Source organism: Haliotis rufescens, unplaced genomic scaffold (assembly GCF_023055435.1).
Source record: "Haliotis rufescens isolate VD_foot unplaced genomic scaffold, xgHalRufe1.0.p SCAF_6, whole genome shotgun sequence".
Lineage (NCBI taxonomy): Eukaryota > Metazoa > Mollusca > Gastropoda > Lepetellida > Haliotidae > Haliotis > Haliotis rufescens.
In genome coordinates, this window is record NW_025964334.1 from 4,075,701 (window position 1) to 4,093,044 (window position 17,344).

A 17,344-nucleotide genomic window follows, 5' to 3' on the forward strand; every position below is an offset into this window, starting at 1 on the left:
TATTGGGGAGTTTGGCAAGGACTACAGGACCAGTGCCAATTTCTAACGCTGCATACACTGAAGTTGACTGAAGTTTTATCTTTATGCAAACATATAAAGTCAGAAGGACTGTGTGCATAGTCAGAAAGAAATGTGAATATTTGACACTTTTAGAGTGACCATAGAGTTCAGATAATTTTTGCAATTTAACAATATGATCAAGTGACTAACCATGGTTCAGGTTAGTCCTGTGGGTACCTGGGTCCTACTCAGTACCCACCCTACCCGAGTACCCGAGTTACCGTTTCCAGCCTTATTTTGAGTCTGTTATATTCTCACAGGAGAGGTTGCATTCTTTATCATTGAATTAGTTGTAAGTGAAGCAGTTGTAAAATATAAGCAAAGGTCCAGGGTGAAGCAGATTGGAGGCCAAGCATGTACTGACGTCTCTTTGATACTCAGTTTAATCATGGAAGTCTAAACAGTTTGCTGTAACAGTTATTAATAAGCAACTTCACTTAGGCATTGTGTGTATGCTTGGTGATGAAGTCTTTGATGAGCATTTAGAAGTTGGGAGAACATGAATACATGACACTTTTTTTTAGATAGCAAGTTCTTTTATTCTTTGTATGATGTTTTAGAGCTACTGCTTGCTCCTTCATAAGGTGAATGCCCAGTAAGTGCATATTATGTTGTTATCGTTGTACATTCATCACACTTTATGTAAACATCATGACTTATGTATATATGGTACTCTATGCACCTACTGGGCATTCACCTGATGAAGGAGCAAGAAGTAGCTCTGAAACGTTGTACAAAGAATAAAAGTGAGTGAGTGAGTATGGTTTTACGCCGCTTTAAGCAATATTTCAGCAATATCACGGCGGGTTACATCAGAAATGGGCTTAACACATTGTACCCATGTCGGGAATCAAACCCGGTTGACGAGCGAACGCTTTAACCACTAGGCTACCCGACCGCCCACAAAGAATAAAAGAAGTTGCTATCCATAAAAAAGTGTCTTGATGATGGAGTGTGATTCCAATATTGGACAGGAAGAGCAGTCAGCTGATCTTGGAGAAGATTGAGGAGCTGGCATCGAGACTTGAAACATATCAGGAGGAGTCCAACCAAGCCAGTGCCATGGACCAGAACAACTCCTGCACTATACTACCACCTGCAAGAGGCCAACATGTAAGTACATGTCCCAACACCAGCATCTAAATCTACTGCTGGTGAGCACAGTAATGCTAGTCACCTGACTTTTGACCCCAACGAATATACTCTACGTTCTGAGGGTCGTATTGTTTTATAGGCATTACTTAGAAGTTGATGGATGACAAAGTAGACTCAATTTATGGATAAGAACTTCTTTAGTACTGTAAAGGTGACGTTTTGGTATAGATCTGACAGTCTTTCTTGACAACGGTATAAGGATCAATACCGAAACATCGCCTTTACAGTATTAAAGAAGTTCTTATCCATAAATTGTGTCTACTTTGTTTATAGATTAGTACGTCAATCACATGTTAGCTTTCTGTGTATTAATGTGTCACTCACATAGTAATTTGTATAACAGCAAACAATGGGCACGGCCTTGAATACATTTCACTGTTTAGTTGGAATATCATAATATTTAGTAGCGTTTCTCATTTAAGATCAGCATTGTCATAAGTATTTCATGCTTGTGTGTTTCAACCAAGTCAAAATTCTTCATTGATCTCGGCCATGTCAGGCTTTACACCAGTGAGTTTAAACTCGGCTCTCTTACAGGTTGAACACTTCTGTGTTCACAAGTACTTTGTGTCAATTTTCTATGGTTAAATTGTGGATGATACACCAGTTGCTACATAGTGATGACTAATAGATGTAATAATGTTCTGACCCGTGAAGATTCCGGGGTAGAATAGGTCTTCAGCAACCCATGCTTGCCATAAAAGGTGACTATGCTTGTCGTGAAACGGGATGACTAACGGGATCGGGTGGTTAGGCTCGCTGACTTGGTTGATGCATGTCATCGATCCCAATTGGGTGGATATATGCTCATGATTTCAATCACTGGATTGTCTGGTCCAGACTCAATTATTTACAGACCGCCGTCATATAGCTGGAATATTGCTGAGTGCGGCGTTAATCAACAAACCAACCAACCAACCAATAATGTTCTAATCATTATAAGACCAGGCACACATTCTCTACGGTAACATCTGTAACAGACTTTTCAGGTGGCCGACAATCTACCAGCTCCTCAGACTGGTTTCTGTCACTTCCTGGATGCAAGGAGTGGGTGCAATCCTACTGAACAGATCAAGCACATTCACGACAGACAACAGACCATATTGCCGCCTCACCTCAACCAGAATGATATGTCACAGTCTTACGTCATAAACCATCACACACCTATCCAAGCAGTGACAAGACTTGATTCAGACACTGAAAGGAATAGATCAAAAGGTTCTCCTCACTTACTGAATTGGCTCAGACATCTCATTCCAGAGAATCTATTAAGAAGAGATCAAGCCCCAGAGAGTTCCCATGACTACAGGAGTCCAGGCAAACCTGCAACATGGCAACCAATGTCTGTGGTGGACTACGAGCACCGATGTAGGAGTGACTCCAGGATTGGTGACGGTGGTCACAGGCAAGATAGGGTGACAAGTCCACACCGTGATGGTGATATGAGCTTTAGCCTTGCCCGAGTCAGGTCTGCAGCTGCATCTGGTGATCATGGTTACAGCAGTGTACAACACACACCATTACAGTGTGGGCCATTTGATGAACGTGGACACAGGTGGTTACTTGGAAAATATGGACAGAATTTGAATAGAAGTTGTAACTCACCACATATTGCAGACAGGAAACATTATGTTTGTAGTCCAGTTGAGAGGGGCAATTGGTGTGATATTGAGGTAACCAAATCAGAGGAATATGTACATGATGAAAATCAAATATACAGAAGTTTGTCAATTGATCCAGAAGAATGTTTTCGACGGAGTTGCAAGACGGTTGACTGTAAAAAAGATGCGAGAGACCGAGAGTGTGATGTCAGTCCATATGTGTCCCAGAAAGGAAGTGCCATGGATGGTATCTATATGAACACTGACAGAGGATGTGGAAAAGATTGTAGAAACCTGGCCACTCGGGCTGACAGTCAATGTCAATGTGCTGGTTCTCCTCGGAATACCAGCGCTGAAAACTCTCATTTTGAACAATCACTACTCCATTCACAGAAACGGAATGATCAAAGTTCTTTCACATGCTCTTGTGCAACAGACAATGGTTCCTTGACAAAACAGACGTCAGCAGTAATGGAAAGGCCTAATACTGCCTGTGTCGACAGTGATAAACCCAACAGAGTGGTAAGAAGCCTCAATATAAATGGTCCAGCCAGCTCAAATACACCACAGAGGAATGGGAAGATGGTTCCTACATCTACTTCCTGTCAATCCTCTGTTTTTAAGACTCCAGCTCCTGTCACTGCACCATCACAATTTGCCTCAGTCAAGGGACAGTTCCTGAAGCCATTGAATACACCTCTCAGGAGGAGAACCAAGGCTCCATCCAGCTGTGGGTCGTCCTCATCCAGCAGCAGACGGAACGTCCGAGTTCTGGCCCGACGGTCTGTCGTGGGGATTCAAGAGTGTGCTTCAGTGAGGCACTCGCCACTGCGGGGTCCATCCACTCCACGGGTCACCCCTGCAGCATCACCAGCACACTCAGAGTTCGACCTGGCTCTTCTCAGCTCCGCCAAGAGAGTCAACAGACACAGAGAGGCAGACCTCACTGAACTCTCTGGACCTTGCACGCCAACAGTGAGGAAGCTAAGTTCCCACCAGCTGAGATGTTGGACGGATGTCCGGCGGCCAACTGCGTGTCCGTCGCCGGCCTACTCCAAGCCCCTGTCTGTGATGGGGTGGTCCCAGCTGTCTGACACAGATTCAGAATCGGTGTACACACACTCCGAGGATGACAGCAGTAGCAGGAGCAGTGAGGCAGGAGAAGGTAATGGCAGACAGCAATTATTGTTGTCCACTATATCTAGGATTTTATGTCTGTAGCAGGAAAATTGGTGTGAATAATATGAATTTTTGTAAAGTCCTGATGTTTGGGTGTTTTACAATTTTGTGGAATGCATTAATGTAAAAACAAAGTTTGTAAGACTATTTTCTCTGTATGGGGCTGTGGTATTAGTGGATACTAATCTGCTTTGAAAAAATAGAAATTTACAAAAAGGTATTCTTAATTCTTATAACATGAATTAGTAAATGTTTCATTCAGTCTGGGGTAGAAGATATGGCCTTGCGATTTCCTAAATTAGTTCCTGACTTTATCCACTACATACTCATTCAAAGCATGTTTCCTACGATGAGTGTGGTTATGAACTGTTATCAACCTGCTGTATGTAACCCCATGATTCGTATGTATGTAACCCCCTATGATTGTGGGTTCGAATCCAGGTTCGCCCCAATTATGTTTCTAGGTTTGTCAGCACCATACCTGTGGGTTTCACAGAAGTGGTAAACGTCTGAGACCTGCATCACTTTGGGCTTTCCTCCCACATTAAGCTGACACGCCGCGATATAACTGGAATACTGTTAAAAGCGGCATTAAACCCAACTCACTCACTCACCCAATCAGTTCAAGATTTCAGCACTGGTACTTGTGTATGGTGGAATCTGGCTCAGCAGGTCTAGGTTGTAGTTCATCATCAAGACAGATTTGAGTGTTTCATGTTTTGATAAGAGTCACTTAATACAGCAACATATAAAATAGTAAACATTGCTGAAATGTTATCTTTCTATGATAATCTCAAAGGAAAATAGAACAAACCTAAAATATTTAGTATGTATAGGGATACCTGAGAGAGAAATCATACCTAATCTTTCTAAGTGGTAAAGACATTTTGAAGATGATTTGCATGGACTGACTAAAGGGAATGTTCACTTGGTAAGATCTACTTACAAAAAAACTGATATATTCTCTCTGATGAATAATACATTGCATTATATAATAGTGTTATCTTTTATGTAGCTGCTCAGTGGGGCTACTTATACTTTGTTTAGAGTTAGCCACATAAGTGCATCAACTTAATCACCCCATATATTGATAAACATTTTCTTCATCATCATTGCATTTCAGTTGATTAGATGCTGTCTTTGCAGTTGAATGTGAGCCCCCTTATGACTACCTCTTATACCCATGTCACTGATGTCACTACTTTGTCACTGGAATTCCCCTATCTATTTTTAGATACATCACCACCTTTCTCAATTAGTGTTAACAATCTTCACTTCCTGTCACACCTGTATGTCAGATGTTACCTATCTTCTGATTGGTTGTTAGTCCTTTCTCCAAGCTTCCTTTCTCTCCCTCTGCATGCATTATGCATGATCTTGTGAGGTATGGTTGTCTCTTTCAGGGAAGGAGTATTTCATCAACATCCAGTTCCCATCCTGCTGTAGGAATAGATCAAAATCACTGTCATTCATTAGAGTAAAATTACAGTACATTTCATATATCCTTTCAAAATATTTACAAGCATTATCTATTAACATTGTGTGAGCACATGGCCACAGTACATTTCATATATCCTTTCAAAATATTTACAAGCTTTATCTATTAACATTGTGTGAGCACATGGCCTTCAACCAGGACATGCTGTGCGAAGGTTCTTCATGTTAAGTACACACAAAAATCTAGTAATAGGTGATTTGTGAATATTTTTGCTGTTTATAGCTCATCATTTGTTTATAAGCATGTATGTATTTGGACTTATCTGATGTCAGATAGTGTTGTTGTGAAATATTCAATAATTTTTTGAAGTAGACCTAGTTGTGAAATGAATTCTAATTATTCTAAAAATGAAAAAGAACCAAAAATTTGAAGTAAAATGTTTGATATTTGTAGAAAAGAAAGTTTAATTAGAAATCTGAAACTTTGCATGAATGAAGACCAACAGCAGTTTAAAATTTGCTTGCTGCATCATAGGTGCTATATGATATTAAACAAGTGAAGCTCTTCACAAGCCTTATGTAGTCTTATAAAAGGCTATAGTCACAAAGTAAGTATTACGATAGGACTAGATGTTGGAACGTTTTCATCTTATTGTGTGATAGGGACTTCATATGTTACTGAATGAACTTGTTTGTCATCAGGTTATAAAATAAATACAGTTTACCTTACCTTAGGTGGGTCCCAAGCTGAAGCCTACTGCTAAAAATACCTCTGATTGTACCTACAAATACCTGTAACCTGTTGTTTTTGTAATTGTTTGAAGTTTGTTGGCGTTTTCAGATGACCAAGAAAAGAGAACGGACAAAGTTTCAACAATGAAGGGTTTGTGTCCAGGTAAGTAGCTTGAAAAGTGTGGATACATAGTTTGTTTATTTCTTGTTTAACGTTGTTGATCTTTTCATTTGGGCTAAAATGACATGCATCAACCAGGTCAGCAAACCTGACCACCCAATCCCGTTAGTTGCATCTTACGACAAGCATGGCTTGCTGAAGAACAGTTCTAACTCAGATCTTCACAGGGTTCTACATAGGTTTTCATGTTGACTGAATGTGCATGTATCAGTTTTTAAAAGTTAAAAGTAACATCTTCATTAAAAAGTGCAGAGACTGTTGTCATGTTGGTTGATTCATGTCAAGACAATTATCATGTGATTCATGAAATATTTCCCTCATCAGGTTGTCACCCTCCTAGTCAGCTGCAGTGTGATCTCAACAGTCGTACCTACAACATCGCCATGGAGACCAGCAGCAGCACATGTGACCATCACCGTGAAATGAGGGAGGCAGAACGGGAGTTCATTCTCAGACAGAAATCCAACAAGGTTGTCAAACCGTCCCGTCCTATTCCTGCCCTTAGTGATGTGAATCTTTGCCGATCCTGCCCTTCTGCTAAAGGACTTGCTGCATATGACTTTCGTGTTTCCAGTAGTGAAACAGAAATTGGAAAAACAGTATGTTTCAGTTCTTTCTGTTGCTGTTCAATAGTTGTACAGTAGAGAAGAGTAACTGAAGAGCTGTATTCATCATGTGATGGTTAATGTGTATTTAAATTAATCTGATTTTTTATGCTTACTCAATTTTTATATGTTTGCCAGAACTGATGGCTGATGTGAAGGTATTAATCAGGAGGCATTGTCATTTAATTGTCTGTTGTGAGAATGATCCAATGTTCCACTGAACAGGCAGACCCAGTCTGTGTAGATGACAACTTTAAGAAACTTACATTTAAATATCAAATACCTAGATACATTGCAGTGGTATGTAAGTTTTTAGGATGGACGCTTATTTGCTTTTAATGAGATCCCAAGTTTTGAGAGCCAGTGTTGAGATGTCCAGGTGCAGTTCCCCCAAGTGTTTGAAGTAAAGCATGAAAGACGTGTGGGTTTAACCCAGTGTGCTGAGTACAGCGTTAAACAAAGATACAAATATAACGCAATGGGTCCCTAGATTCAAACAGTAGAGCAGCAAGCCTCATGGGTCCCAGGACCCCTCTGAGTAACAAACGCTCTGCCTGTGTAGACATAGTGAGTGATTCAGGTTAACCTACAGTATTTTATATACAGTGTGTGTTATAAGATTGCTGGAGGAAAGCCCATAACACAAGTTGGGTATGTTTACCACGTTGGTGAAACCTTTGAGCATGAGTTTGTTGTTGACGAACCAAAATTCATAATCAGTTGGAATCTGGGATTCGTACAGGTTAGGGATCTTCCTAAGGGCATGGGATTCAAAACCTAATGGCCAAGCCAAGAGCAGAAAATTCCATAGCACTCAAAGGTGGCAAAATGGACTTGACAAGCAATGACAACCCCTACGAACTGACACCCTTATTACACTTGTATTTGCAGGTGCTTGGTAACTTGAAGTTTGTAATAACATCACAGGATTTTTATTACAAAGAAACCTTACCATGTGCAGATGCGGGTAGTTACCAAGTATGAACAACCTAAAAGAACAATGGAAACAAATTCCTGCATTGTGTAAACTTTTATGCAGGCAACTCTGAACAGTGAAATCCATCTCCTCAAAGTGTCCACTGAAGCTGCCATGCAGAATGTGATGTAAGTAAACTTATCCACACCTCTGCTGTTTCAGTTTGTATCGCCACCACGCCCAACAGATTCGAGAAACACACTGAATGTTGTGAGACTGCATCGGACAAGGACCAGGAAGCACAAGCGCCAACGTGTAGCATACAGTCAGGAGGAGGTGGACAACCTGTCACATGGGGTGGAGACGCTGGGGACCAAGTGGAACCAGATCCTTGTCACCTACAAGTTCCACCCCTCACGCACAGCAGTGGACCTCATGGAAAAGCACAAGAGAATGGTACTGATAATCATGTGACAACTTCCACAAATCTTTAATCTTTAATTACAGAAGGGAAGGAATATTATTAATTTGTTAACTTGTCCTGCATTACTCCTTAATGCATTTCTGACAGGAAATAACAAAGCTGTGAGAGGTCCACCTGCAGAAGAAGTTGTTCCAACTAGGTGTGTGGCTAATAGTAATACTATTGCACAGAGCCAACGTGACCAAACAAGTAATGACATCACATATCATCACATTACTGTTTGTCATCAAATGGACAGGACGTGTTCGAGGTTTCTGGGAAAGTTCCCGCCAATTCTCACTATCTCCACGGTGATAGTGATAGTACTCTCAAAGAATTTGTTTCATGTGGCGCTGGTAGACATGATCTGTATCAAAACTTGAAGATCATCACAAATTCTTGGTCGATTAAGACATTTGACAGAATCATCATATGCTCTCGGGTGCCTGCTCTCGGGATCATTGTTTACTGGACAGTCTAAACCGTCACAAATATCATGGAGGTCAACTTGCGCTTACACCGGCCACGTCACACATCCTACACAGAACTCAGAAACACCCCTTGTCTGTCTACCACACAGTTCACAGTGTATTGTCTGTGTGTGGAGCTTGAACCTTGTCTCCCACAAAATACAGGATTCAAGGTTACTGCGCAGGGTGAATTACATGTCACGTGTCAAGAACTCTCTGACTGTAAACATATCCGACTTTGCCAGAAGTAGGTCAACTAGTACTGACTTAATGCTAGCTGTGCAGTGTATTTGTACAAGATTGGTTTGCATGTTTCTTTGCCCGTAATGCTGCCACCGCTCGATCAGACGCCTATCGCTGTATGTCAATGTCACCGAGTCACTAACTTTAGTAGACCTCCGATGCAAACTTGCGCAGTAAGAGGCACCAGACTTCATCGTCACCTCGATATAAGAAACAGGAGCGCTTATATGATCACCAGGCGTTGGAAATGATCACCTTTCTTGTACGGTACTTTCTTTTCAAACCATATATTCATTAAGTTCATTCATTCAACTAAGTACAGTGTTATCATAATTTTTCCCACAACCATTACGTTGACCTCCGACAAAAACACAGTGGAGTAACGAGGCACCTCCCTTCTTCATCACCTTGTCATAAGAAATGGGATTGCTTTTATGACGCCCAGGGGATATGAATGATCATAGGGTACGATCTTTCGGACAATAGATTTATAAATATTCAGCCTTATCTTCCGGATACAGATTTGACTTTATCTTCTTTCCATGACAGGGTCGGTCGGTCGGGTAGCCTAGTGGTTAGAGTGTTCGCTTGTCACACTGAAGACCTGGTTTCGACTTCCCACATGGGTACAATGTGTGAAGCCCATTTCTGGTCTCCCGATCCGTGATCTTGCTGGATTATTGCTAAAAGTGGTGTAAAACCATATTCACTCACTCTTTCAATGTCCGTTTTGTCAATGCTTTGGCAATCGTTTGGGGAGTACTTTTATTTTTAGTCTCCATGGGATCTGGCATTGGTTCGCAGACAAACACCATTTTCCATGTCTCGTCGAGGCACGACGCAACCAGAATGAATCCCTCCTGTAGTTGATTTTTCAACTTTACAGCCTAGTAGACAGCCCAATCTGCTACCCGCTCTTCAACAGCCATCTACACTTTGTCAGTGGCAAGTGTTCCTGGGATTGCTCACGTCAGCCCAGGGTTTGACGAGCAAAGATCGACTCCACCTGTGTCCGATCCAACAGCTCCTGGCGCCTTACATCAGATGTCAGGACCCCTGTGTATCCGTCGCTCTCCCACCTCACCTGAGTCATCTCAGCTGGTGGACAGTAGAGTCGAATGTCTTCGGAGGTCCCCAACATCACACCTGTTCGTAGACGCCTTTCTACAGGTTTGGGTGGCACATGAACAACTTGGAGTTGAAGGCACTCAAGCGATATCACACTGGCAGGAGCGCCTCAGGTACACTCGCTGTCTCCACAGCCTCGACAATCTACAGACGTTTCATCTGGAAGAATGGCTGGGCCTACGTGTTCTGGTCCAGCACATTCCTAGATGTCGGAACATTCGGCAGGTTTCATCTGCATGCCTGATTCATCTTAAGAGAGCTCTAGGTGCAATAGGCTATTCAACATAGGCAGTTAAGGCTATAGCACATGACCTTCAACCCGAGACCTTTGTAATGATGGCTGGCGTTCTTACGGAACCTCTTTGAAAAGGATAGGCCTCAATTCTTATCTTATCTGCGTACCAAGATACACCTGAAATGCAGCGGACACCGTTACCACCTATTTGGTGATTCTCAATTTAGTGTTGGCAGTTCGGGAAGATAATTTTTATTTTTTTTAAATGACCAATCTCCCGCAATGAGCATAATAGCGCCTTGAAGATCAGAAGGCAAAGTCTTGTCACCCTGCAAGGGATTTGAATGTCATATTTCGGTGTTTTACGTGCTCCCCTGTTGAGCCTCTTCATGAAACATCGTTTTATAGAGGTCCGACATTGTCTTCATAAGCCATTACATGAGGATTGTGACCTTGGAAGATGTTGATGGCATTCATAGTTTTGGCCCTCTGGTTGTAGCAAAGGCAGCCCACCAATCCTCATCACCCTTTAAGTGCTCCTGTCCAGAACCAACCTTACCTGACTCGCGTAGTGTTCGCATACCCAACACTGGGGTTATTTTGCTAACCAGTAGTTTTGCTTGGCAAAAATATTGAGATTTTACTAATTTTCATTGAATGTATGCATCTCTTGACAGATCAGGGATTGTTCTTTTGTGAATGAAGTGACGGCTAGTTGTCATGTGACGATTTCACTAACCTTGAAAGATTTACTTTACTGCACACAGCCTTTATGATGTCAGAACATTCCTCAGCAGGGACTGAAAGTAGCTGGGGGATCTGGGGTACTAAATATTTTTTACTAACATGATGATAGCATGTATCACAAAAGTGACCCTTGTAACGGAATTCTCTAAATTCTGTGGATCCACTGAATATTTTCATACTTGCCTCAGACATGTGAAGTGAAGTGATAACGTTCAAGCTGGTGTCCATAACATACCTCACACCCTCTTTACCGATTTAAATCATGTTTTCTGAGAAAATAATAATGTTAAACCATCTTTGAATGTTGCAGGAACATCAGATCTACATTTAATAACCTACTCCTGCTAATATGATTATTTGCCTTGCTTCAATCAGAATGAACTTCTCTGCAGAGATCGATGCATTTGCATCAAATAGTCAGTTTTAATCACAGTGCCACTATTGTCATTTGAATCCCCAACTTGTCAAGTCAGACTGAAGTACTTTCCAAGGTCATTATCAAAGCAAGCAATACTTCCCTGTATAAAGCACAGATCACATTTGATGGTTGATAAATATGTCTGTAATAAGGTTTAAAATAATAAAAAAATTGGTACTCAGGCAATGGCTTATGAAAATATAGTGTGCGGGCGGTGTCTTGTTGTTGTTGTTGTTCAAACTAGTATGTAACCAAATAAACAGTTGTGTACAGTCAACCATGGGCCTCCCTACATAAATGTATTCCTTGATAAGTAGAATACTGGAATACAGTATTTTACTACCAAGGGCCTCCCTACATAAATGTATTCCTTGATAAGTAGAATACTGGAATACAGTATTTTACTACCAAGGGCCTCCCTACATAAATGTATTCATTGAGAGTAGAATACTGGAATACAGTATTTTACTACCAAGGGCCTCCCTACATAAATGTATTCCTTGATAAGAAGAATACTGGAATACAGTATTTTACTACCAAGGGCCTCCCTACATAAATGTATTCATTGAGAGTAGAATACTGGAATACAGTATTTTACTACCGTTGGACTTTGAATATTTAAGGATTTTAATTATTTTTTTAATGGAAATAAAACGAAATGTGCAGCAAACTTTATGATGATGTGGGCGGTGCCTGAGAGCCAAGACTATTATTTTTTTATCCTAAGTCATTTACGGTCTCAGAGGCAAGTTACTGAAGAACTTCTGAAAAGTGGACTTCTTAGTGTTTGATAATAGTTTGGTTTTGTTAGATATGTTGACAAGTTATTTAGACAGTTTCCTTTACTTCAGGTAAAGTCCAGCAATGGTTTAAAGAAAAGAGCGAGAGACAGCAAGCCATTCTCCATGTGTGAAGAACGCCGCTTGCGCCGAGGGGTGAAGACTTTAGGCTACAACTGGAAGGGCATACTGAATATGTTCCGGTTTTCACGGGGACGCAGGGCCGAGGAACTCCGAAGCAGATGGAGGACTCTCATGAAGAGAGCTTCACCATAACAACTTTCACATGCTCTTGGATTCTGAAACAAATAATGTGATACACAGATATAACTTTGTGCTGGCAAAAAAGTAGAACATTGATCTCATATATTTGCTTAATTTATTATTACTTTTTTGATATACATAAGAAGTGTTGTGTTAACCTTGAATGGGTTCTGCATGCTGCTTAATTGTTGATGTAATATTGACCTTTAGACATTTATTTGAGATATACACATGATGGACTTCTCATGTTGATCTGTATTCTTGTTAACAAGTTGCAAACTTTTTGTCAAATGTCATTGCCTGTATATATACTGGTAACTGTGTTACCATTTGTTGATACAACTTATATCCAGTATTGTTGAAGAAATTAATAAATTTCATGTGAAAATGAATCATGATACTTGTTGGTATATGTACTTGTTTACCCTTTCCACGAACAGCTGGTGTCATCACTTATTTTCAGGGGTCAATTCATATCCTTTTCACAGCTATTTTGTGGAACAACACACCTTTACACCTTAAGTGAGTTTTCCATGCAGTTTATGCTTGATACTTTCACGCAGTTCCCAGAGCAGATTAGCACAATATTGGCCATTAATAGTCTGACCTTTAAGGGAAATTGCTCCACAGAATCGACTGGGCCTGCATTAGAAGATATAAATTATCATATGATATACCTGGAGCGTTTTTGATCAGGGATCAGAAACTATGGAACCCAGTGTGCTGAAACCTTTGTCATGCCCAGATCATTCCTCAGAATGTTTTAAAGTCTCTAAGGAGAGACGCCTACTGTTACGGCTTTGTGACCTGACATTGTAGTGATTCATGGACCATCCATAAACATATTTCTTACCTATGAGTGTATGAGTTTAACGCTGCTTTTAACATTATTCCAGTTATACCATTAACACCTGAGTCAAGTAACTCCACACTCTAGTGAGTGAATAACCTCGGCTGAGTAAAATAACGGGAAATAAACACTGAGGACTGATCCCTAAGATAAGTAAGTCACTTGGACCACAAAAATAGACGATTAGGTCTGAATATCAACTAGTCTTAATCGACTAAAGATTCTGTCACTTTGACTGAACAAGGAAATACTGAAGTTCCCAAATAGCTAGTTAATCACGAGAAGGTTGGTTTTCCGCGGATTACTAGCAAAACTAAGTATTAAAAACCCTAGTAACTAAGTTTAGTTCAGTACATCCAGACTAAGTCAGAATCTAGATCGACATAGCCCCAAACCCACTTACTGACGAAACCTGAGTTTCGACCGTAACCACTCCAGAAGCGAGACAATCGTGAACGATTTAACGAAGTCGGGGGGGGGGGGGGGGGGGGGGCATTCTCTCCTGGACCGCCGGGGAATACAACAGACTGAGGGGCCCAGCTAACGCCTGTTTCTAAACACGGGGAAAACAAGAATAGCAAATTAAGTACCATATCTACACTGAACCCACTGAACATAAGCTACCAAACGATTCACAAGAAGTCATGTACAATTATTCGTGAGGCAAAAACTATCATAAATACATGTAGATAGAAATTATCCTAATGTTTGCAAATCATAAATACAAAAACATTTTCAATACAAGAATATGGTAGCGAACATATGAGACAACATACATCCAGCCAATACTAGAACATGGTTTGAGAGTGTCATTATTTCACAAGAGAATGAAATAGTCGGGCAATTAATTCTCAAACGCAGAATGAAAGCGACCCTCTGAGAGTTTGCCGAGCGGTGCCGAAATAAACTCGGGGAAATGACAGGCACAAGACCGTGACATGGATAAACACAAACCACGGTGAAAATGGCTCGTAGGAAAGCTCTCAAAATTTTAAGACATTTTATACCAAAACCAACACACCTATAAGTGTTCGTTAGGGAAATACAACCGTTTGAAGGTGTCCCAATTGACGCCAGAGGCCTCTGTTAGGGTGCTACCGCACGCGCATGCACGACACCATGGTCGTTATTTTAAAATATCTGGAAAGCCAATGTAACCCTTTCAATACTTTTAACACTAAATCCGACACACCTTTGCGCTCCAACAAGTAAAGAGAAACTAAAATATACATGTATGTTGATAGAGAACACCTGATAGAGAACTGGCACCCTAGGGGTACAATCTGTCCATCCTTTCTTTCCTATGTGTGCCTCTATGAACGTGAATAAGAGAAGTAAGATGGGGTTTAACGTCGCGTTCAAGACCATCGCACTTTTATATAGCGACGTACATGTACTCGTTTTTGGCTGCTTGTACTGGTCCGAACTTATGCCGGTTTCATAGTGTCAGCCCACCCTGCCGCTGTTTAACATGAATACCCAACTCACACACAGTATACTGAGTCCGAGCGAACAGTCATTGTTTTTCCCCATTAATGCTGAGTGCAAGGCAGGGTAACAACAAGTACCACCTTCAAATATATTTGGGTATAGGACGGGCACGGGATCGAACCACCGACGCCTTTTCCCACCACACAAAGGATTAAACACACAATTTAATTAAAACATCTTAATCAAACCTTGCTCAAATAAACTGCATTTAATGTTACAAAGTGACATATTTCAGCACAACAGTTTTCCTTTCACACAGCTGCTTTGCATAGAAGTGAGTGAGTGAGTGAGTTAACATTTAACGTCGCATCGGCATTATTTCAGCCATATAGCGACGACTTTACATAGACGGCATCGCAGGTATTTATTCTAGGAAAAGAACTTTTCTGTGAGATTGCTGTTAGTAGTATGGGTAGGATATCACTATACAGCACTACACACAGGTAGGATATCACTGTACAGCACTACACACGGGTAGGATATCACTGTACAGCACTACACACGGGTAGGATATCACTGTACAGGACTACACACGGGTAGGATATCACTGTACAGCACTACACACAGGTAGGATATCACTGTACAGGACTACACACGGGTAGGATATCACTGTACAGCACTACAGCCCTTAAGCCCAGCAATGAACCGAGAATTCTTGAAATGTTTTATTGTATCTTCTTTCAGGGATTATACATACACGCACATCATTCGATTTAACAATTCAACAATACAAGAAACGTTGTTATTACCAAAGCAGAGACCCCTTTCTACATGTGGGTTTCGAAAGATTCCAGAAATATCACGGCGGAGGACTCCAGACTTTGGCTTCATACATTGTACCAATGTGGGACTCATCCCTGTGTATTCGGCGTGGCGAGCGGACGCTTTAACCACTAGGCTTCTCAACCGCCCTCTTCCTAAATATTTACCCTTTCATAAACTTCTCAGTTTTCATTTTCGTGATCTTAAATATGAGGCTGTCATGCGCACCCTGAAACAAATATATCCAGCCCATGCAAGTCTAGATTACTGCAGTATCAAGATATTCTCTGGGCTCCTTTTCATTACTATTATTTAACAACTGTTTTCAGATGTAAATTTCAGACTAGATGTTAGTCTACATAAATATTAAATAAGCGAAACAAATCACCATATACATGTAACGTGATTGAAGCGACACCAGTAGGGATGTAGGGAAAGAATACAGGTCCCAAGCAACTTGTGATTGTCGAAACAGGCGTCTAAATGGATCGGTAGGTCAGGCTCGCTGACTTGGTTGATGCATGTCATCGTATCCCGATTGCGTCGATCGATGCTCATAATATTAATCACAGGATTGTCCGGTCCATGCTCGATTATTTACCGGCCGTCGTCATACCGCTCGAATATTGCAGATTGAGGCACGAACCGTGAAATGAAGCGTCAATAAAGACAACATTGTGTTACCTTGTGTATGTCCGGCCCCTGGGACCTGGTGGGATGAGTCTGTTGGTCCTCCAGCTCTCCATCCGTCTCATCCGAGGACGTCGACGACGACATATCCGTCGACATCTTTCAATGTGCACGCTGCCGTACCTGTCGTCCCTGAGACACAAGGTAATTGCTCTGTTCTGACCCTGCTCTCAGATACTCCAACACTCTGCATGGACTCCCTTACCACCGCTGTGCAAACACATCGAGGCCTGATTAGATCTTTTCTAGGAATACCACTAAGTATGCAAATAAAGCGACAAATTATTGATGCCAAGAAATATCGACAGGTCCTGCATAAGAGAATATTTATAGCTGAGTGAGGTGTTCAGGCAATCAAACCATGCTTTCATAAACCGATTCACTCTTATTGATTCATCTCATGAATGTGTAGTCCCCCGCCGAGATATTGCTGGAATATTGCTAAAAGCGGCGTAAAACCATACTGACTCACTCATGAATGTGTACCATTTTCTGCCTATCGTTTTCCCGTAACATACACCTGTACCTGTCAGAGTCCCTGGAGAGTAAACCTGATTTATCCGCATACTGTTGCTGTCGCGGGACGTAACCTTCAACCAATAGCGCAGCACGGGAAATGCATTAGAGGTGAGCATCAATAAGGTAGTGAGGAAGGCAGTGGAGTACAGTTGGCACCCTAGACAACAATATGAAAAGGAAGGCTTCGAGTGATCAAAAAGCATGTCAGCAGTTCAAAAGGTAATGCGTTTTTCCAGCTACATGCAGCATTCCAGCTCCATCACGGCGTGTCAGCTTGGTGTTGGGGGAAAGCCGAAAGTCTGAGACATTTACCATTTTGGTGAAACCTACAAGCATGGGTTGATGCTGACAAACATAGAAACATGATAAGGATGAACGAGGGTTTGAATCAAAATGACAGGATTCCGGCACTCCTTTGC

General features: G+C 41.4%; 1 protein-coding gene across 1 annotated transcript; it reads left to right on the forward strand.

Moving 5' to 3' along the window:
* The first annotated feature begins 969 nt into the window (after positions 1-969).
* Positions 970-13,005, forward strand: LOC124113508. The gene is made up of 6 exons (XM_048386637.1): positions 970-1,173; positions 2,196-3,981; positions 6,274-6,327; positions 6,670-6,944; positions 8,089-8,322; positions 12,422-13,005. The coding sequence occupies exons 1-6, from the start codon at positions 1,123-1,125 to the stop codon at positions 12,623-12,625; spliced, it is 2,604 nt and encodes an 867-aa protein (XP_048242594.1). The 5' UTR covers positions 970-1,122; the 3' UTR covers positions 12,626-13,005.
* Positions 13,006-17,344: the final 4,339 nt, after the last annotated feature.